The 25120-nt window shown below is 40.6% G+C and overlaps 2 protein-coding genes across 6 annotated transcripts in view; one reads left to right on the plus strand and one right to left on the minus strand.

Annotated features, from left to right (window-relative positions):
• Nucleotides 1-20880, minus strand: part of LOC115192102 (aspartate beta-hydroxylase domain-containing protein 2-like) — a 74960-nt gene extending 54080 nt beyond the window's left edge. For both annotated transcript variants that reach the window (XM_029750233.1, XM_029750234.1), the window contains exons 1-2: nt 20844-20880; nt 6299-6781 (exon numbers count right to left, since the gene is read on the minus strand). In XM_029750233.1, coding sequence (XP_029606093.1) covers nt 6299-6748 — 450 coding nt within the window. In that variant the 5' untranslated portion in view covers nt 6749-6781; nt 20844-20880. The remainder of the gene's footprint in view (nt 1-6298; nt 6782-20843) is intronic.
• Nucleotides 20881-21148: 268 nt separating this feature from the next.
• LOC115192100 (seizure protein 6 homolog) overlaps nt 21149-25120 on the plus strand; it is a 124051-nt gene continuing 120079 nt past the window's right edge. The window contains exons 1-3 of one of the 4 annotated variants that reach the window (XM_029750229.1): nt 21149-21691; nt 23114-23190; nt 24647-24775. In XM_029750229.1, the coding sequence (XP_029606089.1) occupies nt 23133-23190; nt 24647-24775 (187 nt within the window). In that variant the 5' untranslated portion in view covers nt 21149-21691; nt 23114-23132. The remainder of the gene's footprint in view (nt 21692-23113; nt 23191-24646; nt 24776-25120) is intronic. The other 3 variants (XM_029750230.1, XM_029750231.1, XM_029750232.1) reach the window with 3 other exon arrangements.

Genomic DNA, 25120 nt, shown 5'->3' on the forward strand with positions numbered 1-25120 from the left:
GACAGATGTTTTCTCAATCTCCTTAGCTATCATACTCGAATTCCACTGATTTCAAAACTTGGTCCTCCAGAAAGTGGAGAGCATAGACGTAACATTAGTTAGCTAACCGTACACTTTAACTTGACATTAGGCTTATGCAGTTTTACTACACACAATTTTTTTTTAAAAGCTGCGTTAGAGAGGATTACCTAGACATACTGACCAGCTCAAATAGACAGAAGCGTGCTTTATGGCAGACCAATCCAAACTCACCTCTCGGCATGTCCAGCTTACTCATTATCTCAGCCAATCATGGCTAGCGGGAAGGTTGTTGACTTTTTCTGTGGCTAAACCAACTAGGCTCATAATTTAACAATTGTATTTGTATTTACAGATGGCATACAAGTTTGTTATTAAGGCACATGAAAGTTCACATGTTCGAGAAGGCATTTCTGCCAAAAAAAAAAATAATAAAAAAAAGTTTGTTCTAACAGCTCGCCTGTGAAGTAGTGACCCGTGACATATGCCTACTTTCATGAAACAAGTCACATATTGAAAAACAAAAAAACTGAAAATTCAAATGTTCAATCAATTTTATTCGTGCCTTTGTTAAAACTAGGCTTCCCTTCAAAAAAAATACCCCAACCACCACAGCGCACGGTCAAGACGCGCGGTCAAATGACGATAACATTATTAGCCTAAACATCGTTATAAGTGCCAACTGGCCTTGACAAAATAGTAAAACTCAGCACAAAAGCAATAATGGAATTATAATGAATATGTCGATAAGACAACAATAAAAATGCTTGTGGTCGTCTTCATGCAATGTCCTCAGTTGGATTTAATTAAGCTGTTATCCCTTATCCTAACAGTTCACACAATTTTCGTAACTTTCACTTGCTTGACACACTTTGACATGCCTTTGTTTGGTTGTAGTGCGTAATGATCTCCAGTTTTCTCTTCATTGTCATTCTTCAGCACTGTTGTGGAGTACAACGGCTGTACAGGTGCCTTATTTTGTGCAGAGGGAGGCAGCTCCTATCTCACTTTGTTCATGTTGCCGGCCAGACTTGTTTTCTTAGCAAGCAACTTGTTTGTCAATGACAGTGAAGTGAAGAAATTGTCCATGGTGACATTTCTCCCCTTGCCAACTTAAGGTTCCACAAGCCTAATAACCACATTCTCCATCACTCGCTCACCTGCTGCCCAATATGGATATTTTCCCAGATATTGAAAGCCATTCAGCATGTACAATTGCGCACACTCTCACTGTGCAGCCTACTCTAAGTAGGCCAGAGTAGACTGGTAAGACGTCTTTGATTCGGTGGACTGATATAGGGTACATACCATTTTAAATCTGCAATATGTAACTTTTTGGGCGACTTCACCAAATTCATATAAAAATGTGAGTCATTCTCACTGAAAGCAAGTCTGAGAAGTGGTAGATATGTTCTATGTGCGCTATTTCTATGCTTCCCCTTCTTAAGTTTTAGCTTATTTTACTTTCACTTTTGTACACCAGCTTCAAACAGCTGAAATACAATATTTTTGGTTATGGAAAATATTTTGTTCACAGCGGTTTACATGGTATAATGATTATCTACACTATACTTGCTTGTTTTGCCACATAAACTGAAATTAGGCAAACTGTTAGAATTTTAGCAACCAGAAAATGGCAGAGCGATTTCTGAATAGTGCATCTTTAATATTAGAATTAGAATGGATCAATACAATGGAATGGCCCACCCTGTTCTTCATTCACAAGTGGTGATTATGCACCGTTGCTTCCCCTCACTTATCAACTCACCCATTCTACCCCTTTCTCCCCATCATACTTTACTTAAAATTTTTCATCTGTTGTTATATGTGTGAAATTAGTTTAGGTTCAGATTTGAGGAAATTATCAGGGTGTTTATCTGCTGGGCACTACACTTTCAACTGGAAGAAGGAGCGGAGCAGGCCCTACTGTCAGGAGGAGATGCAATGGGGAAAACCATTCAAAAAAGAACATGCCCTCCTAAAACTCAAACAGTTCTGTTTGTGATATTAAGATTCTAACGCAGACAGTATGTTATATAGACTTATTTAGGAAAAGTCAAGGACGGAGGGTGGCATGACTTAAAAAATTGCAGAGTAATAAATAAATTCAATTATTGAGCAGTCAGAATGACTGCTTCAGCAGTTCTAGCGTTAAAGGTAGACTCAGCAATATTATATAGATGCAGAAAGAAAACAGCAGAGTGAGTCAATTTCCACAACAAATAAGAGTGTTGAAGTGCAAGGCTCAACTTCTCTGTTTTGGTGCACATGCACAGAAAGTGTGTGTGACTGTGTGAGAGCGAAGTGTTGCATATATCACCATGTTAAAATCTTTGGTGTTGCTCGTGGTAAAGTCATTTAAGAAAGGGCTTTTCATAGCGCCATAAAAGTTCTATATAGAACCTTTTGAGCATGTTTTTTATTTATTTTATTTAACTAGGCAAGTCAGTGAAGAACAAATTCTTATTTACAATGACGGCCTACCACTGCCAAACCCTAACCCGAACGACGCTGGTTGAATTGAGCACCGCCCTATGGGACTCCCAATCGCGGCCGGTTGTGATACAGCCTGGAATTGAACCATGGTCTATAGTCTCTAGCCTTAGACCGCTGCGCCACTCGGGAGCCCAAAATGGTTCTTTATTAGACCTTTAAAAAGGGGTTCTATATAACATCATAAAGGTTCCACTATTGTTACTGGCCAAAGAACCCTTTTCTGGTATAACAGTTGAAGTCGGAAGTTTACATACACCTTAGCCAAACACATTTAAACTCAGTTTTTAACAATTCCTGACATTTAATCCTAGTAAAAATTCCCTGTTTTAGGTCAGTTAGGATCACCACTTTATTTTAAGAATGTGAAATGTCAGAGTAATAGTAGAGAATGATTTATTTCAGCTTTTATTTCTTTCATCACATTCCCAGTGGGTCACATAACCTCAATTAGTATTTGGTAGCATTGCCTTTAAATTGTTTAACTTGGGTGAAATGTTTTGGGTAGCCTTCCACAAGCTTCCCACAATAAGTTGGGTGAATTTTGGCCCATTCCTCCTGACAGAGCTGGTGTAACCGAGTCCGGTTTGTAGTACTCCTTGCTCGCACACGCTTTTTCAGTACTGCCCACCAATTTTCTATGGGATTGAGGTCAGGGCTTTGTGATGGCCACTCAAATACCTTGACTTTGTTGTCCTGAAGCCATTTTGCCACAACTTTGGAAGTGTGCTTGGGGTTATTGTCCATTTGGAAGACCCATTTGTGACCAAGCTTTAACTTCCTGACTGATGTCTTGAGATGTTGCTTCAATATATCCACATAATTATCTTCCTCATGATTCCATCTATTTTGTGAAGTGCACCAGTCCTTCCTGCAGCAAAGCACCCCCACAACATGATGCTGCCACCCCCGTGCTTCATGTTTGGGATGGTGTTCTTCGGCTTGCAAGCCTCCCCCTTTTTCCTCCAAACATAACAATGGTCATTATGGCCAAACAGTTCTATATTTGTTTCATCAGACCAGAGGACATTTCTACAAAAAGTACTATCTTTGTCCCCATGTGCAATTGCAAACCGGTCTGGCCTTTTTATGTAGGTTTTGGAGCAGTGGCTTCTTCCTTGCTGAGTGGCCTTTCAGGTTATGTCGATATAGGACTCGTTTTACTGTGGATATAGATACTTTTGTACCTGTTTCCTCCAGCATCTTCACAAGGTCCTTTGCTGTTGTTATGGGATTGATTTGCACTTTTCGCACCAAAGTACGTTCATCTCTAGGAGACAGAACGCGTCTCCTTTCTGAGCGGTATGACGGCTGTGTGGTCCCATGGTGTTTATACTTGCGTACTATTGTTTATACAGATGAACGTGGTACCTTCAGGCATTTGGAAATTGCTCCCAAGGGTGAACCAGACTTGTGGAGGTCTACAATTTTTTTTCTGAGGTCTTGGCTGATTTTCCCATGATGTCAAGCAAAGAGGCACTGAGTTTGAAGGTAGGCCTTGAAATACATCCACAGGTACACCCCCAATTGACTCAAATGATGTCAATTATCCTATCAGAAGCTTCAAAAGCCATGACATAATTTTCTGGAATTTTCCAAGCTGTTTAAAGGCACAGTCAACTTAGTGTATGTAAACTTCTGAAATTGTGACACTAGAATTGTGATACAGTGAGTTAAAAGTGAAACAATCTGTCTCTAAACAATTGTTGGAAAAATTACTTGTGTCATGCACAAAGTAGATGTCCTAACCGACTTGCCAAAAGTATAGTTTGTTAACAAGAAATTTGTGGAGTGGTTGAAAAACGAGTCTTAATGACTCCAACCTAAGTGCATGTAAACTTCCGACTTCAACTGTATATAGAAAAAATTTTGTTAAAGGCCCAGTGCAGGCAAAATTCTGTTTTTCTGTGTTTTGTGTCATATACAGTGGGGGGAAAAATAATTTAGTCAGCCACCAATTGTGCAAGTTCTCCCACTTAAAAAGATGAGAGAGGCCTGTAATTTTCATCATAGGTACACGTCAACTATGACAGACAAAATTAGGGAAAAAAATCCAGAAAATCACATTGTAGGATTTTTAATGAATTTATTTGCAAATTATGGTGGAAAATAAGTATTTGGTCACCTACAAACAAGCAAGATTTCTGGCTCTCACAGACCTGTAACTTCTTCTTTAAGAGGCTCCTCTGTCCTCCACTCGTTACCTGTATTAATAGCACCTGTTTGAACTTGTTATCAGTATAAAAGACACCTGTCCACAACCTCAAACAGTCACACTCCAAACTCCACTATGGCCAAGACCAAAGAGCTGTCAAAGGACACCAGAAACAAAAGTGTAGACCTGCACCAGGCTGGGAAGACTGAATCTGCAATAGGTAAGCAGCTTGGTTTGAAGAAATCAACTATGGGAGCAATTATTAGGGAATGGAAGACATACAAGACCACTGATAATCTCCCTCGATCTGGGGCTCCACGCAAGATCTCACCCCGTGGGGTCAAAATGATCACAAGAACGGTGAGCAAAAATCCCAGAACCACACGGGGGGGACCTAGTGAATGACCTGCAGAGAGCTGGGACCAAAGTAACAAAGTCTACCATCAGTAACACACTACGCCGCCAGGGACTCAAATCCTGCAGTGCCAGACGTGTCCCCCTGCTTAAGCCAGTACATGTCCAGGCCCGTCTGAAGTTTGCTAGAGAGTATTTGGATGATCCAGAAGAGGATTGGGAGAATGTCATATGGTCAGATGAAACCAAGATAGAACTTTTTGGTAAAAACTCAACTCGTCGTGTTTGGAGGACAAAGAATGCTGAGTTGCATCCAAAGAACACCATACCTACTGTGAAGCATGGGGGTGGAAACATCATGCTTTGGGCTGTTTTTCTGCAAAGGGACCAGGACGACTGATCTGTGTAAAGGAAAGAATGAATGGGGCCATGTATCGTGAGATTTTGAGTGAAAACCTCCTTCCATCAGCAAGGGCATTGAAGATGAAACGTGGCTGGGTCTTTCAGCATGACAATGATGCCAAACACACCGCCCGGGCAACGAAGGAGTGGCTTCGTAAGAAGCATTTCAAGGTCCTGGAGTGGCCTAGCCAGTCTCCAGATCTCAACCCCATAGAAAATCTTTGGAGGGACTTGAAAGTCCGTGTTGCCCAGCGACAGCCCCAAAACATCACTGCTCTAGAGGAGATCTGCATGGAGGAATGGGCCAAAATACCAGCAACAGTGTGTGAAAACCTTGTGAAGACTTACAGAAAACGTTTGACCTGTGTCATTGCCAACAAAGGTATATAACAAAGTATTGAGATAAACTTTTGTTATTGACCAAATACTTATTTTCCACCATAATTTGCAAATAAATTCATTAAAAATCCTACAATGTGATTTTCTGGATTTTTTTTTCTCATTTTGTCTGTCATTGTTGACGTGTACAATGGAGTAACAATGGAGTAAATCAACCACTAACACTTTATTTGGCTAGTCTATCTGTAGATGCTCTACAGACTATTAGTAACATTTCAACTAACTATCTACTAATCCTAAGCATTAACCCTTATTATAATCCTTAACTTAACCCTTGCCCTACTTAATGCCCTAATACATATTCTATACCGTACCCTATCTGTACTATCCAAATAAAGTGTGACCAACCAACCATTATATTTTGGGTTATGATGGGGTTAGACAGTTGTATTAAGCTCATCAGGCATTTCATATTCTTCAAAAATCAATGGGTATATCATTAATTGAAATTACTGTAAATTTCAGATTTCACATTACCTGCTCCCGGAGTCCTTTATGAATGCGTCCCATGCCAGCCCAGCTGTAGCGCTTTGCATACTCCTGCAGTGCTGCATACAGCTTCCTGCCACTCGCTGTGGCCTGGGCTGGGAACAGGGCATGGCTCAGCACAGGGGTCAGGTAGCCTCGCCCCTGTTCCTCCTCCCCCGTCTCCATGGAGATGCAGGGAGTCCCCCGATCTCCAGTGGCCATCTTTGATGTGGCACTGCACTCTGCTCCCGCACAGCTGCCGGCACGAGACAACACAGAGCGCCTGGAGCCGGACTTGTGCTTTCCTGGGATGGCTCGGCCTGGGGCTGGTGGGTCGGAGCCCACCCTGTAACAATACCATAGGAAGAGGAGCAGCAGGGTCCACAGGAGCCCACTCAGAGGACGGACCCCCAGCTCAGCACAGGGGGGCAATGGGAGCAGATCCATGGGCCAGCACATCCTACAGTGATGAACTGAAATAACAGAGGGGAACTAAAAGAGAAAGAGCAGCAGATAAGTATGCTATAGAAGGAGGAAGCGAGAGAGATATCAATAGATGCCGGCCCTGGACTATAAGGCATGGTCAATGGAAATTGAATTTAAATCGCTTTTTAGTCCAGGACCAGGCATAATGAAGAGATGTGCAGCACTACGGAGTAACAGGTACCAGTCAGAGAGAAGTAGTTGAGCTGTTTTTCTTGATTTCATCCAGAGAGACATTACTGTTTATGCACAGTGAAAATTTGACATGTACAGTGCATTCGGAAAGTATTCGGAAAGTATGACTTTCTTCACATTTTGAGACGTTACAGCCTTATTCTAAAATGCATGAAATGATTATTATCTACACACAATACCCCATAATGACAAAGCAAAAACAGTTTTTTAGAAATGTTTGCAAATGTATTACAAATAAAAAACATAAATACCTTATTTACATACAGTACCAGTCAAAGGTTTGGACACACCTACTCATTCCATAGTTTTTCTTTATTTTTACTATTTTCTACATTGTAGAATAGTAGTGAAGACATCAAAACTATGAAATAACACATATGGAATAATGTAGTAACCAAAAATGTGTTAAACAAATCAAAATATATTTGATATTGGAGGTTCTTCAAAGTAGCCACCCTTTGCCTTGAAGACAGCTTTGGGGTCTGAATACTTATGTAAATGTGATATGTCAGTATTTTCTTTTTTATAAATTTGCAAACATAAAAAAACTGTTTTTGCTTCGTCATTATGGTGTATTATGGGGGGGATGATTTAATCCATTTTAGGATAAGGTTGTAACGTAACAAAATGTGGAAAAAGTCAAGGGGTCTGAATACTTTTTTGAATGACATTCATTCAAAATAAATGCTCTGTAATGTTTGCCTTGGGTATTGGGATCAGACTAGCTTAATAAGACTTGACAGAATAAAACAATGTCGTGTGAGCTCATCTGTAGGATGGATCAGTACTACAGAGTCTGCTTTTATTTTGATCAGGATGCTTTCTCTGTCTTCAATGAGAACTAAGAAAAAACTATAACTATACTGAATTATGTAGGCTACTCAATTGTGTTAAATTAAAAAGTGTGTTCACCATTGCTGGATTCTTACAGGATAAACAGCTGGATGTACAACCTGGTCTCATAGACTAGACGTAACATAGTAGAAGTAAATCCGGGACACTGAAATTAGTATGATATGTTAAGTTTGCTCTAGTTATATAAGACAGAAGGTTACTTAACGCAAAAATGAAAGGAGGGTGGGCAAATAATTTGAACGTCTAGAAACCCAAAGGTCGCGTGTTTGAATTTCATCACGGACAACTTTAGCATTTTAGCTAATTAGCTACTTTTCAACAACTTGATACTTTGCAACTACTTAGCATGTTAGCTAACCTTCGCCTTACCCTAACTGTAACCCTTTTAGCTAACCCTTCCCTAACTTTAACTCTTTAACCTAACTCCTAACCTTAACCCTAACCTTAACCCTAGCTTCTAGCCTTAGCCACAACAAATTGGAATTCATAACATATTGTATGTTTTGCAAATTCGTTCATGATACATTCATAATGTATCATACGAAATGGATGATGGACATTGTTAGCGGTTTTGGTTTTCCATTTATATTTCAAGGTAGCACGCTGGCACGTAAGGTTCACCAATTTGTATCACCTCGTTAATAAGTATGTGTTACACCTGTGCTGGCCTGTCCATCTCGTTAGTCAGAAGGTGTTTCACCTGTGCTAGCCCAGGTGATATTTAAGAGTGTCTGGCCCAGTGTTCCAATTGAGCTTGAGAGATGTTGGAAGAGCTACACTTCACGGCAGCTGAGGTGCGATTTGGAGCTCAATCTATTTAAGTTTGAAAGAAGCCAGATTTTTTTTGTGTTTCCCCTGTTTGTTTTGCTCCATATTCTTTTTACTGCCCACTAGGTCTGCCTCTTTTCGGAGGCAGACCTAGTGGGCATCAATGGTGGGTGTCTTTTAGAATCCCTTACTAGTGGCTTTGCCAACGTTCAATGGGTACCCACCTGGGTGCCTTTTTTTGTTGTAAAAATGGGGGCTCGTCCAGGATCTTGGTTCCCATGATCCTGGATGAGCCAGCTTGTACCCCCTTTTAACGAAAAAGAAGTGGATGTATATTTTACTCTGAGTGGATTGCCACATTCCTAAAATGTCCGCAAGATATTTAGTCACTGCTCCTCCAAAGTGTTGTTGTGGGAAAGGCTCAAAGTGTACGCCGCTTTATCTCTTGACCAGAGTTCAGATTGTAACACTGTTAAAGCTGCTATTCTTCGGGTTTACGAGTTGGTCCAAGAGGCGTACAGACAACAGTTACACAAATTACGAAAGACAGAATCACAAAGCCATTTTGAGTTCGCAAGGGAACAAGCATGTCTTTTTGATCAGTGGTGTGGTTCTCAAGAGGTAAAGGACCTGGAGGATTTAAACACTCGTACTTCGAGTAGTTCAAGAATTGCCTTCACGAAAGAGTTACGACCTACATTGTTTAGCACAAGGATCTCACTCTTGAGAAAGCTGCAGTTCATGCAGATGAGTTTGACACATACAACTACCTTCACAAACAAAGCACCTAGTAATTATCCTTACACAAAAAGCAATCGACTGAAGTCATGTCATACTACGAGATTTCATGCTTTTTCTACAGTGCCCAAAGATAAAGATTGGCAGAAAACAGTTTTTTCGTATCTGCTAGTTTGTCATTACTGCCAGGGGAAAGGACACATTGTCCTTGGTTGAAACAGAAAACTTACAGAGAAAAATACGTTTCTTCTTGTGGGAGCCATTAAGTCTGGTTGGGATTGGTGTACGTATCTCCTAAAAAAGATTTTGGAAAAGATGTGTATGAACCCTTTGTTTCAGACAGGTTCGTGTCTCTGCTGAGTGGCGATACTTTTAAGAATCAGGTAAAGATACTTTGATGCACTGGGGCAGCCCAATCCTTCATTTTGGAGGGTGTTTTTGCCTTTGCCTGACAGTTCAGCAACTAGTTACAGTATGGTAGTACAAGGCGTGGAGATGGGTTGCATGGAAGTTCCTTTGTATACAGTAATGTGGAACTCGAGTCTGATCTTATTTATGGTTCCGTTGGAGTGAGGCCTAGCCTATTGCTGAAGGGGGTCTCATTCATTTTGGGAAACGATTTGGCTGGAGGGAAGATCGTGCCAAATCCTGTCATTTGTAAGGAACCCAGAGTAGAGGAATCTGATGGGTTATCAGAATAGTACCCTAGTGTTCCCAGCGTGCTATGCGTAAGAAAGTTGCCGGGAGAAAGTCTAATGTTGAAGAGGATGTCAGAGATCCCACCATGGTCGATCTGTCCGAGATGTTTATGGGTGATCCTGATTTCGCTAAAACTCCTGAGTTGATCTATCCTTTGAAAACCCCAAAGTAGAGCGAGTTTGTAGGACCACTGAAGGAAGAGAGGGTCCCTACACTTGACACTTCAATGTCTAGGAAGTAGCTGATTGCTGAACAAAGTAAAGATGTTTCCCTCTCTCCTCTTTTTGCTGAGATAAGTCCAGAGGAGGTTTGTGTGGTTTACTTTGAAAGAGATGGTGTCTAATGAGGAAATGGCATTCTCTCTTCTGAACAAGACGATTGGCCCAGTGTATCTCAAATTGTCCTTCCAGTTACACTTTGACAAGAGATTCTGAGATTGGCTCACGATGGCAGGCCATTTTGGGGTCAGTTTCTCTTGACCATTATGTACACTCCAGATGGTTTGTTTTCCTACCTTTGTCTCCTGTTCGGGTTACGAAATTCCGGAGCCATGTTTCAAAGGCTCATGCACATTGTTCTATTTGATCTAGAAAATGCTGAGGCATATTTGGATGTGGTCGTATTTACCACCACCTGGCCACAATACCTTCAGGATATAAGGAGTTTGTTCGGGCGTTTCGCAGCTGCCAAACTGACAGTTAACCTGTCAAACTTTCGCTTTCGCCCAAGCAACAGTGAAATATTTTGGGAAGATGGTAGGGCAAGGGAGAGTCCGAAAAAGTAGATGCCATCAATAACCTTCCAGTGCTAGCTTCTGTGCCGATTCTTGGGAGCCCTGGCTCACAATTTATTTTGACTGCACGTTTTGCCATATTGGAGATTAGTTTTGTTTGTGGTCGTTCCAAAGGGATGAAAGAACGTCTGTGATGTTACCAAAACTTCAGAAACCATGTTTATATTTATATAAACGCATTTAAGTTGATCATGTTGTGAGATGGAAGTTATTCTGTTGGTTGTGAGCAAATTTGTCCAACAAAAATATTGGATATATTTGTTGTCTTAAGGGGGAAGGTGTTACCAGTTTTGGTTTTCCATTTATATTTTGAGGTAGCACGTAGGCTGCAACGATTGGTGTCACCATGATAGTTGGTATGTGTTACACATCTGCTAGGCCAGGTGATATTTAAGAGTGGCTGGCCCAGTGCTCCTGTTGAACTTGAGAGATGTTGAGAGAGCGATTGAGAGGTGCAATTTCAAGCTCAACCTATTTAAGTTAGAAAGAAGCAGCCTCTCAAGTGGTGCAGTGCTTGAGGCGTCACTACAGACCAGGGTTCGATCCCAGGCTGTGTCACAGCCAACCGTGACCGGGAGACCCATGGGGGGTGCACAATTGGCCTAGCGCTGTCCGGGTTAGGGGAGGGTTTGGCCGGCCGGGATTTCCTTGTCCCATAGCGCTCTAGCAACTTCTTGTCGCGGCCCGGGCGCCTACAAGCTGGCTCCGGTCGCCAGCTGGACAGTGTTTCCTTCCTGGTTAAGCGAGCAATGAGTCAATAAGCAATGCGGCTTGGCAGGGTAGTGTTTCAGAGGACACATGGCTCTCAACCTTTGCCTCTCCCGAGTCCGTAGGGGAGTTGCAGCGATGGGGCAAGACTAACTACCAATTGGGGAGAAAAAGGGGTAAAAGTAAAAAATAAAGGCCAGATTTTTGGTGTCCCCCCTGTTTCTTTTGCTCCATGTTCTTTTTACTCCCGTTACGAAGTTGTTGTGATTTTCTTTTAGTTTGTCTTTTCAGAGGCAAACCTAGTGGGCATCCATGGTGGGTATCTTTTAGAACCTCTTTCAGTGGGCACCCAAATGGGTGCCTTTCTGAACCCCTTTCTGTTTTGTTTTGGTGATCAGTGATTTTTCTTTGTTAGTTCCCTTTGTTGTGAGCGACAATTTGAGTTTGTCAGCTGGGAACGTAACATCCACTAATTACCATACAAAACATAACATATCATACTAAATGGAGTATTTCGTATTTACATACAGAATAATACAAAATGCTCTGAGCCCAGGTTGGAATGTAAAACAGAAACATGACATAATCAAATCACTTCTTCTTGTTACCTGACATGACAGTGAAATATGTAACAAAGTTGTGGTCAATTAAATGTAAACTTTAAGATAAAAATATAAACCATACGTGATGCTTTTATTCATCATGTTATCTCACAGGCTTTTTATTTGAGAGAAACAGTGGTGTAATTGACCCTGGTTGACCCTGGTCAGTCAATCAAATGCTCTTCCCTCTGCCAGCCTCTAGCTGACTCAACAGTTAACATGTCAACTTCTAGTGAATCTTTTTTTCATTTCAACAATTTACATTCTGTGATGTGCTAGATGCCTTGCTTAAGATTGATGTAAAGTACCAGTCAAAAATTTGGACGCCTACTCATTCCAGGGTTTTGCCTTATTTTTACTATTTTCTACATTGTAAAATAATAGTAAAGACATCAAAACTATGAAATAACACATATGGAATCACGTAGTAACCAAAAAAATTGTTAAACAAAACTAAATATATTTTATAGCTGAGATTCTTCAAAGTAGCCACCCTTTGCCTTGATGACATCTTTGCACACTCTTGGCATTCTCTCAACTACCTTCATGAGGAATGCTTTTCCAACAGTCTTGGAGTTTCCACATATGCTGAGCACTTGTTGGATGCTTTTCCTTCACTCTGCGGTCCAACTCATCCCAAAGCATCTCAATTGGGTTGAGGCCGGGTGATTGTGGAGGCCAGGTCATCTGATGCAGCACTCCATCACTCTCCTTCTTGGTCAAATAGCCCTAACACAGCCTGGAGGTGTGTTTTGGGCCATCGTCCTGTTGAAAAACAAATGATTGTCCCACTAAGAGAGAACTAGATGGGATGGCGTATCGCTGCAGAATGCTGTGGTAGCCATGCTGGTTAAGTGTGTCTTGAATTCTAAATAAATCACGGACAGTGTCACCAGCAAAGTACCACCAAACCTAATTTAACACACCTGATTCTACTAATTAGCTGCTCAACAAGACCTTAACTAGCTGAATCAGATATGCTAAATTAGGATTGGATTGAAAACATACAGGACAGTTGATCTCCAGGAAGAGGGTTGGGCAGCCCTGAGCTAGAGCCCCTAGGTCTCAACCCCACCCTGTGCAATTGGGTCCTGGACTTCCTGACAGGCCGACCCCTGGTGGTGAAGGTAGGAAACAACATCTCCACTTCGCTGATCCTCAACACTGGGGCCCCACAAGGGTGCATGCTCAGCCCCCTCCTGTACTCCCTGTTCACCCATGACTGCGTGGACATGCACGCCTCCAACTCAATCATCAAGTTTGCAGACGACACAACAGTAGTAGGCTTGATTACCAACAACGATGAGACAGCCTACAGGGAGGAAGTGAGTGCACTTGGAGTGTGATGTCAGCAAAATAACCTCTCACTCAACGTCAACAAAACAAAGGAGATGATCGTGGACTTCAGGAAACAGCAGAGGGAGCACCCCCCCTATTCACATCAATAGGACAGCAGTGGAACATTTAAGTTCCTCGGCGTACACATCACAGACTAACTGAAATGGTCTACCCACATAGTGTAGTGAAGAAGGTGCAAAAGCGCCTCTTCAACCTCAGGAGGCTGAAGAAATTTGGCTTTTCACCTAAAACCCTCACAAACTTACAGACGCACAATTGAGAGAATCCTGTCGGGCTGCATCACCGCCTGGTACGGCAACTGCACCACCCACAACCGCAAGGCTCGTCAGATGTGGTCTGCACAACGCATCACCGGGGGCAAACTACCTGCCCTCCAGGACATCTACAGCACCCGATGTCACAAGAAGGCCAAAAAGATCATCAAGGACAACAACCACCGGAGCCACTGCCTGTCCACCCCGCTACCATCCAGTACAGGTGCATCAAAGCTGGGACCGAGAGACAGCTTCTATCTCAAGGCCATCAGACTGTTAAACAGCCATCACTAACACAGAGATGCTGCTGCCTACATACAGACTTGAAATCATTGGCCACTTTAATAAAAGGATCACTTGTCAATTTAATAATGCCACTTTTTAATGTTTACATATCTTGCATTACTCATCTCATATGTATATACTGTATTTTATACAATCTATTTATTTGTATTATTTTATTTAACCTATATTTAACTAGAAAAGTCAGTTAAGACCAAATTCTTATTTACAATGACAGCCTAGCAAAAGGAAAAAGGTGTCCTGCGGGGATGGGGGCTGGGATTAAAAATATAAATAAATTAAAGAAAAATATAGGACAAAACACACATCACGACAAGAGAGACAACACTACATAAAGCAAGACCTAAGACGACAACAGAGCATGGTAGCAACACATGACAACAACATGGTAGCAACACAACATGGCAGCAGCACAACATGGTAGCAGCACAAAACAGGGTACAAACATTGTTGGGCACAGACAACAGCGGTCTTTGAATGAAGAGATTGAGATAAAACTGTCCAGTTTGAGTGTTTGTTGCAGCTCATTCCAGTCGCTAGCTGCGGCAAACTGAAAAGACGGGCGATCCTTTAACAGAATGTGACTGGTAGAACGGGTGTTGTATGTGGAGGATGAGGGCTGTAATAGATATCTCAGTTAAGGGGGAGTGAGGCCTAAGAGGGTTTTATAAATAAGCATCAACCAGTGAGTATTGCGACCGGTATACAGAGATGACCAGTTTACAGAGGAGTATAGAGTGCAGTGATGTGTCCTATAAGGAGCATTGGTGGCAAATCTGATGGCCGAATGGTAAAGAACATCTAGCCGCTCCAGACCACCCTTACCTGCCGATCTATAAATTACGTCTCTGTAATCTAGCATGGGTAGGATGGTCATCTGATTCAGGGTGAGTTTGGCAGCTGGGGTGAAAGAGGAGCAACTACGATAGAGGAAACCAAGTATAGATTTAACTTTAGCCTGCAGCTTTGATATGTGCTAAGAGAAGGACAGTGTACCGTCTAGCCATACTCCCAAGTACTTGTATGCGGTAAGTACCTCAAGCTCTAAACCCTCAGAGGTAGTAATCCCAGAGGGGCATTCTTCTTACCAAACCACATTACCTTTGTTTTGGAGGTGTTTAGAACAAGTTTAAGGGCAGAGAAAGCTTGTTGGACACTAAGAAAGCAGAGCATTTAACACAACATCCGGGGAGGGGCCAGTTGAGTATAAGACTGTATAATTTGCATATACATGGATGAGAGAGCGTCCTACTGCCTGAGCTGTGTTGTTGATGTAAATTGAGAAGAGCGTGGGGCCTAGGATTGAGCCTTGGGGTACACCCTTGGTGATAGGCTGTGGCTGAGACAGCAGATTTTCTGACTTTATACACTCAGAGAGGTAATTAGCAAACCAGACCAAAGACACCTCAGAGACACGAATACTCCTTAGCCGGCCCATAAGAAGGGAGTGGTCTACCGTATCGAAAGCTTTGGCCAAGTCAATAAAAATAGCAGCACAACATTGCTTAGAATCGAAGGGCAATGGTGACATCATTTAGGACTTTTAAGGTTGCAGTGACACATCGATAACCTGAGCGGAAACCAGATTGCATACCAGATAGAATACTATAGACATCAAGAAAGCCAGTCAGTTGATTGACAAGTTTTTCCAACTCTTTTGATAAACAGGGAAAAATAGACATTAGCATCTTGCCTATGCCGCTCTGTCATTGCTCATCCATATATGTATATATTTTTATTCCATTCCTTTACTTAGATGTGTGTGTATTAGGTAGTTGTTGTGGAATTGTTAGATTACATGTTAGATATTGCTGCCCTGTCGGAACTAGAAGCACAAGCATTTCGATACACTTGCAATAACATCTGCTAACCATGTGTATGTGACCAATGCAATTTCATTTGAGCTGTTATCAAGGCAAAGGGTAGCTACTTTGAAGAATTGTGTTTTGTTTCACACTTTTTGATTACTTCACAATTCCATATGTGTCATTTCATAGTTTTGATGTCTTTACTATTATTCTACCATGTAGAAAATAGTAAAATAAAGAAAAACCCTGGAATGAGTAGGTGTCCAAACTTTTAACTGGTATTGTAAAAAAATTAAAATTTTCTGCAGCTCTCTGGCCCCCTGATTTGCTGAATCATTAACCCAGATTTTTTACCTGACGATTATACTCTCCCCAAGGTTTGGAAGGGGGAGTACATGACCTAAATAATTATCGGCATATTTCTAAACTTTCTTGCCTGGCTAAACTATTGAAATCATTTAATTCTCAGCTAAGATGTTTCTTATCTTTGAAATGTATTCTAAATGTACATCAGTCGGGTTTTAGACCAGGTCATAACACTATCTCTGCTGCATCCCTAGTTAAAAATGATGTGGTTAACTGTATGGCTGAAAAGCAACATTGTGCCGCCCTCTTCATTGACCTGTCAAAGACTTTCAAAACTGTCGATCACTCACTGCTAATTCAGAGGTTTTCCTTAATTGGCCTAGACCAGGCTGCATGTAACTGGTTTGAAAATTACTTGACAGAACTCAATGTACTGATGGTGTAAAATCAGGTTTCCTGGATATTACGAAAGGTTTCCCGCAAGGGGTCGATTCTGGGTCTTGTACTGTTTACATGAACAATGTCGACCTGCACTTGTAACCTGCACTTGTATGCCGGTGATACTGATGTGTATGCTATTGCCCCCACTGTTGACCAGACTCTATCTGAACTATAGTCTGCCTTTATTGTACTACAGAAACTTTATTGACCTGAAATAGTACTGAATGCAGGTAAACCAAAGCATTTCTTCTCTTGAGCGCATAAAAATAAGTCTGATTTAAACATATGTACTAGTGTCCAAATTGATTGTGTCCGTGCTTACAAATATCTGGGCATCTGAATTAGAGGTCGACCGATTATGATTTTTCAACACCGATACCGATTATCGGAGGACCAAAAAAGCCAATACCGATTAATCGGACGATTTTATAAAAATTACAATTACAACAATACTGAATGAACGCTTATTTTAACTTAATATAATACATCAATAAAATTTATTTAGCCTCAAATAAATAATGAAACATGTTCAATTTGGTTTAAATAATGCAAAAACAAAGTGTTGGAGAAGAAAGGAGAAGTGCAATATGTGCCATGTAAGAAAGCTAATGTTTAAGTGCTTTGCTCAGAACATGGGAACATATGAAAGCTGGTGGTTCCTTTTAACATGAGTCTTCAATATTCCCAGGTAAGAAGTTTTAGGTTGTAGTTATTATAGGACTATTTCTCTCTATACAATATGTATTCATATACCTTTGACTATTGGATGTTCTTATAGGCACTTTAGTATTGCCAGTGTAACAGTATAGCTTCCGTCCCTCTCCTCGCTCCTACCTGGGCTCGAACCAGGAACACATCGACAACAGCCACCCTCGATGCAGCGTTACCCATGTAGAGGAAGGGGAACAACTACTCCAAGTCTCAGAGCGAGTGACGTTTGAAACACTATTAGCACGCACCCGCTAACTAGCTAGCCATTTCACATCGGTTACACCAGCCTAATCTTGGGAGTTGATATGCTTGAAGTCATAAACAACGCAATGCATTGCGAAGAGCTGCTGGCAAAGCACACGAAAGTGCTGTTTGAATGAATGCTTATGAGCCTGCTGGTTTCTACCACCGCTCAGTCCGACTGCTCTATCAAATCATAAACTTAATTATAATGTAATAAACACACAGAAATACAAGCCTTAGGTCATTAATATGGTCGATTCCGGAAACTATCATCTCAAAAACAAAACGTTTTTTCTTACAGTGAAATACGGAACCAGACTGTATTTTATCTAACGGGTGGCATCCCTAAGTCTAAATATTCCTGTTACATTGCACAACCTTCAATGGTATGTCATAATTACGTAAAATTCTGGCAAATTAGTTCGCCAGGCGGCCCAAACTGTTGCATATACCCTGACTCTGCGTGCAATGAACGCAAGAGCAGTGACACAATTTCATGTTAGCAGGCAATATTAACTAAATATGCAGGTTTAAAAATATATACTTGTGTATTGATTTTAAAGAAAGGCATTGATGTTTATGGTTAGGTACATTGGTGCAACGATAGTGCTTTTTTCGCAAATGCGCTTGTTAAATCATCACCTGTTTGTCGAAGTAGGTTGTGATTCGATGAGAAATTAACAGGCACCGCATCGATTATATGCAACGCAGGACCCATGGAGTGCAATGTAAGGCAGGTGGTTAGAGCGTTGTACTAGTAACCGGAAGGTTGCAAAAACTAATCCCCAAATCCCCCCTGAACAAGGCAGTTAACCCCCGTTCCTAGGCCGTCATTGAAAATAAGAATATGTTCTTAATCTGACTTACCTAGTTAAATAAAGGTGTAAAAAAATAATAATCAGCAAATATCGATTGTTAGGAAAACTTGAAATCGGCCCTAATTAATCGGCCATTCCGATTAATCGGTCGACCTCTAATCTGAATAGATTAAAAGCTGTCCTTTGAAAAGAATATTGATGAGTTCAGATGCTGAGAATAAAAATGGGTTTCTTCAATAGAAATAGGTCCTGCCTCTCGCTAAATAGTAGAAAGCAGATTATTCAGTCAATGTTTGTCGGTCCTCGACTATGGCGACGTCATCTATATGAACACAGCTGCCACTTCACTAAAGCTGTTAGATGCAGGTTATCATAGCGCACTGTGCTTTATTACGGGCGACAATCTTAGTACTCATCAGTGCATTCTCTACCAGAATGTTGGTTGGCCCTCTTTGATGTCACGTAGGTTGATACATTGCTAGTTTTCCATTTATAAAGCCATTTTACAATAAGTCCCACTGTATCTAACATAATTACTCAACTTTAGACATGAGTTATCACAGGGCTAGTCCTTGCCGTTCTGGCGCCCTAGTCAAGACCAAAAATTATCCCCCCCTTATTTACATTTAGTCATTTAGCAGACACTCTTATCCAGAGCGACTTACAGTAGTGAATGCATACATTTCATACATACATTTTTTTCTACTGCCCCCCGTGGGAATCGAACCCACAACCCTGGTGTTGCAAACACCATGCTCTACCAACTGAGCCACAGGGATGGCCCTTATGCTCACTGGGATGTAGCCCACCATGTCGGCCGCAATGGAATTTTATGAATGCCCATCCATGTGGTAGGCCCATCATTTGCAAAATGGGCAGTTGCATTGGCTTTATTAGTCCTGATTCCTGTGACTAATCAATTTTGTTATTTAAACTCTGAATATCAGCTACCCAAACTTATCAGGAATTATTGTGCGCCTATTTTCAATGTGTTTACACAGCAGGAAATGCAGAAGTATTTTCTTTTTCGCTATGATCAGCTTGTCAGAAATGTAAGGATACAAACTTCAAACCACTGATCATGACAATCGTGTGAAACTCCTGGACAACAGTTGTGATTGTCCATTCCATATTGTCCATTTTACTTTGACCTGTCCTGTTTTTAGGATATGTTTGTTAAAATAACAGAGCATTTTTTATTTGATTGTGCGCCATTTAGGTGAGGGTATTTGATTTGAGAAACCTGCATGATGTAGAAAGTGTCCGTCTCATTACATTGATATTCATTTTATCTCCAGTCTGTAGGCTACAGAAAAGGCCACATACTCTTCCTACCATATCCTATATCTGCTACATGATTTATGTTAGGTTACTTTTGGGACGGAAAGTTGGTGGAGCGCCACAGTGATGCGTCTCTCCAACAGCACCCTATAGAGACATGCTGGGAATAGACAAGTAAAATATTTTGCGCCCTTGCCTTTGACAAAGTGAGCACTGTTTATCACACATAGGCATTAGCACTCACATAAAAAGTACATATGCCACTGGTTGAGAGACATTGTCATTGTTTTTGGGCAGAATTATGTGAGTTTTTATGTGTTGGAGGTGAGTCTTGGTTAGTTTAGCTCAGAATATGTCGCCATCATCAATCTGCCGCCATAAGTGGGCTGGCCGTACCTGGTCTCAGGGTACTCTGGAAGTTACTTTGGTCTCTACTGAGTTAGCTAAATCAGCTTTAAGTTTTATTGCACCTTATCTTCAAAATGTTCTTAAATTTGATATTCTGGTGCCTCTAGGGAAATTCAGAAAGCTGATTTGAGGACCTTGTTACTTATAAATGTGTTTGTTTTTTATGACCGTTTTTTTCTTTCTGCTTGCATTTTGTATTTATATTTTGTGTGTATTTTCTGTAATGTCTGTAATTCAGGGATCATCTGTAAAAGAGACCTTGGTCTCCCTGATAAAATAAAGTAGAAAAAAATAACAGTTGAGGAATCATATTATAACTTGTCTGATTGAGCTTACCATCTTGCACACATCCAAATACATAGGCCTATTAGATTTACTGTATGAGCGAAGGTCTTTTTTGGCTTACACAAAAATAACGTTCCCCCCTAGAACGGTCCCCCCGTGCATTAACAAGGTATCATCGTTAGCGCACATTTCAGTAAACATATTGACAACATAGCACAACTGCGCAGATACTTCCACCACAGCCTTTCACTTGTGATTTTGTCGATGAAAATCATTGTAAAATAAGCGTTCCCGGGCGAATGTCCAAATATAGTGAGGAGGGGGGTGAGGGCAAAGCATTGAGTAGCCTAGGCTATTTATTCTGAAGATAGTCGACATTTAAATATATAGGCTATATTGTGTAGGGCATTCAGTTCTAGACAACCATTTAAAAAGGTATCTGGTATGCGTGCATGCATGGATCCTAATACATTTTAATTGTAGCCTAATGACTCACCACTGTCCCTCTTTTTCTGTGCTTCACTGTCTATCTGTCTTGATGGGCTGAGCCGATGCAACTCGATAATATGTGTTCCGCATTCGATGTTTCCGCAAAGCGCCAGAGTAGAATATCGTCCTTTACGGAAAATACCGAAGGGTATTTCATTTTAGACTTTGTTTATTTATCGTGTGGTCAATTGAAGTGAAATTAATTTTTTGTCTTCTAATTAGCTTGGTATAGGCAATCTTAGTTTAATGTTGCATGCCAACCAATCTCTAGCCTAGGCTTTTAGATATGTGTTGCTGTTTCAGCACTGTGTTAGTGTACAGCTCTTCGCCAAGAGAACCAAGTTCATGCAAATCTGCGAACATCCACCAGGGCGCATCTGTGAGCTATTACTCCCGACTTAAATGCCCTCACACACGCCAACGTTTCAACCATACGCGTAGAAACAGCTACCAGCGTTCTACCCACCCGCTCGCCTGCTTCGGGGCCAAGAAATAAGAGAGAGGCGGGATAGACATGCCATCAAGGACAAAGGGGGAGCGGATTCAGAAGACAGCAGGATACCTTTCCACATATTTGGGAAAATCAATGGTAGTGATTAGGATATTAGAGGGGTGTAGTCACAAAACACCCTGTATACTCACACAAAGAGCAGGGCCGGGTGAAAGTAAATTATAATTTAAACAAATTTAACGCGCAGCGTCAGCGCTGGTATTTTATGTAAGGGACTCGAAGGAACGCAGTAAAAGAGAACATAGCTCAACCAACAATAGCCAGATTTTTGACTGAAACGCGAATACCAGTGTGTAAGAGAAGCGGATAATAATAGGGGGATAGTTCAGGACGTGATTTTCCAGGTATGTATGTTTCCCTCGCTGTTAACTATTACGCATAGGCCTAATAATAAGCGCAGGTCTCTTTTTCTTATCCATCACCTTGCACAACAAACGCTACCTGCAATGAGATCTTAAACCAAACAAATATACTCCGTTTTTCTCAGACGCAAATACAAATTAGGCCTATTCATTTTTAAATAGTGGTTGTCGGGCAAATATAATGAGTTTGTGGATATTTTGAAAACGAAGAGGGATGTGATAGCCTTTTCCTCTTATTTTATGTTGTGAGATATATTTACATGGTGAGATATTGATGGAAGGCAACACTAAAAACACCAATGATAAACAATACTGCACTGCTGATAATATCACGTTTTGAGCAATTTCACCAAGGCACTTTTATTGTAGGTTTAAATATACAAAATGGTATTATGGGGATATGTTCAATGACATTGAAATGCTTGATATACCCATGTATATAATTTATACATCTCTTGAGTTTAGCACAACTGTCATAGCATGAGCTTACCCTACCCTATCATAACCTAAAATAATGTTTTATTACCCCATTGTTTACAAATAACAATAATGTGAACACATGTAAATACATGTTTTAAACTGTCATGTGGATTACATTAATTTGTCTATGAATTTGAGAGGGGTTTATACATAAGGAATGGATGGTTTGGGGAAATGAACCCTCCCTAATACACATTTTGTAAATTGGAATTCGTTCTTAATTTACTTGCCTGATTAAATAAAGGTTAAATAAAATAAATAAACAACAGTTTTAAACATTTTGAAGCTATACCTTGTTTGTTTATTGTTTGTAAAGAATGGAGCAATACAACCTTGGCTTATGATGGAGTAAGACAGTTGGGCTAAGCCCATGTGTATGCTATATTCTTTAGGAATCAAAAATGTAAATGACCATTGAACAGATTCCCAGGTCACAGACTGCACGTTTTTAATATCTGTCTCTCTAAAGCAGGGGTGTCAAACGCATTTTGCCCTGGGGACCTCATTCGGTCTTCAATGAGGTCCGGAGGTCCGCACTGAAATTGGTTATATTTCTTGCCTGTTGGAATAAAGGTCAATTATTATTTTTTTAATTGTACTTTTGTATTTTTTTTAGTCCACCACCACCGCGAGCCAGATTGTACCCCCTCCGTATGTTTGACACCCCTGCTCTAAAGCTTAAGAAAACTACAGTTTTACTGTAGGTTTTTAATGATCAGTGTAGTTGCTGGTGCTGTTGTTCTGATTGATTAAAGTACAATACTGCAGTAAGGCATGCATTGAGAAATGTACTCAGATTTTGAAGCATTTTCCTTTTGCTCTCTTGCTTTACATTCTTACCATCATTTAAGTTGTATCTGTTCTCCCTTCCTTCCTCAAAATCTCTTTCTCGTCCCACTTCTGTTTCCCTCCACTCTCTGTCAGGCTGTTCTGATACTAAGCCATGGTGTCTACAGTTCTTGCTGTGACACTATCTGTCACCATCCTCCACCTAGCTACAGGTAACGTGTGTGTGGGTTAATGCTGAGCGATTAACTGAAATGTTGGTTATTTTTTGTTTTTTAAATAACAAATTGACTGAAATCAGTTACATTATTTGAATTTCATGTCATTCAGCTTTTTTCTGTGAGCTCAATGCAATGTGCACTGTACTTTCTCTAGAGATAAATCAGATCATATGCCCGAACTGTGCTTAGTAGTAGGGAATTGTAGTTTATCACAACAGTCCAAATTTCTTTATACCGTAGTTATCCGCAGAAAATTGTATAATTAACTACAAGGATCATAATCCATTGTGCGGCTAAACTTGTCCGGTCTTTGTTTCTTTTACGCCTGCTACTTAAGAGAGAAGAATTCGCAATCAAGAGGTGATACATAGAGAGCAGTTTATTTGCGAGGTATCTCTACCTGAAAATACTGTACATGATCTAAGTGATTGATAGTTGGCATTCAGCAGTCATAACAGTATGGCTTATTTACTTTGAAAAACTACAAAAATAGTGTCTTTGTCAGACAGCATAGCCAGCAGCTCTATAGAGATGAGATGATGACTTGGAATTACATAAGTTGTCAAATAAAACAAATGTAATATACACAACAACTTAAATATTTTAGTAAAGTAATGTGAATAACTGATGGTTAATATTGTCACGTCCTGACCAGTAATGGGGTTATTTGTTATTATAGTTTGGTCAGGACGTGGCAGGGGGTATTTGTTTTATATGATTTTGAGTATGTGTTTATGTAGAGGGGTGTTTGATTTATGTATTCTGGGGTTTTGGTCATTGTTCTATATTGTATCTTTCTATGTCTGTTCTAGGGTGTTTAATTCTATGTTTAGGTATTTGGGATTGGGGCCTTCAATTGGAGGCAGCTGTATGTCGTTGCCTCTGATTGAAGGTCCTATAATTACGAGTATGTTTGTTTTGGGGATTGTGGGAGGTTGTTCTTAGCACTGCTGTATTTAGCCTGCAAGACTGTTAGTTTGTTCGTTTCTTGTTTTGTTTATTTAAGTGTTCACTAATAAAGTTAAGATGAGCACTCGACCCGCTGCACCTTGGTCCATTTACTACGACGATCGTGACAAATATATGATAAACAGTCATGGGCAGTCACTACTATCATGGGACGTTTATTAATGGATGTATCTGTGTTTCAGCATTCAACTCACATATTTAAAACATCTAATGTTTGAAAAAATTATTAAAATCGAACATTTTGATATTTTTTTAAATAATCGAACCGACCTCAAAAAGCTCTAATCGCTCAGCACTGGTGTGTGTGTGTGGGAGTGAGAGAGATGGAGAAAGAGGAAGCAATGTTTCTTGTGACAGATGTTTCTTGAAAAAAAAGAAACGAATTTGCCAATCATAGTTTAAATTCCTCCCTTTCCTCTAAAGTTTTTTTTTTCTTCCCACAAGTCATTATTTATATATATATATATCTCTTTCCTCTTAGGTGGGAGCTTTGTGACCCCTGACCATGAGGCTACTCCCACAGCAAGTCCTGGTCCCCATCCATTGGGTGAGCTGATCCATGCAGCCCTTCTGAGTAAGGAGTACCTGGGCCATGCCCCAATTAATACAGGTAGTATAGCTCACCAATAGCAGTTTTAGATTATTCTATCAATACTGATATTCATTAATATCATTCAAATGTTATTAGTTTTATGCGCCAAACACAACCTTACAGTGAATTGCTTACTTACGAGCCCCTAACCAACAATGCAGTTAAAAAAAATACGGATAAGAAATAAAAGTAACAAGTAATTAAAGAACAGCAGTAAAATAACAATTGCGAGACTATATACAGGGGGGTATTGGTACAGAGTCAATGTGTGGGGGCACCGGTTAGTTGAGGTAATATGTATATGTAGGTAGAGTTATTAAAGTGACTGCATAGATGATAACAACAGAGAGTAGCAGCGGTGTT

The sequence above is a fragment of the Salmo trutta genome, chromosome 4, assembly GCF_901001165.1.
Source record: "Salmo trutta chromosome 4, fSalTru1.1, whole genome shotgun sequence".
In the NCBI taxonomy this organism is placed as follows: Eukaryota; Metazoa; Chordata; class Actinopteri; order Salmoniformes; family Salmonidae; genus Salmo; species Salmo trutta.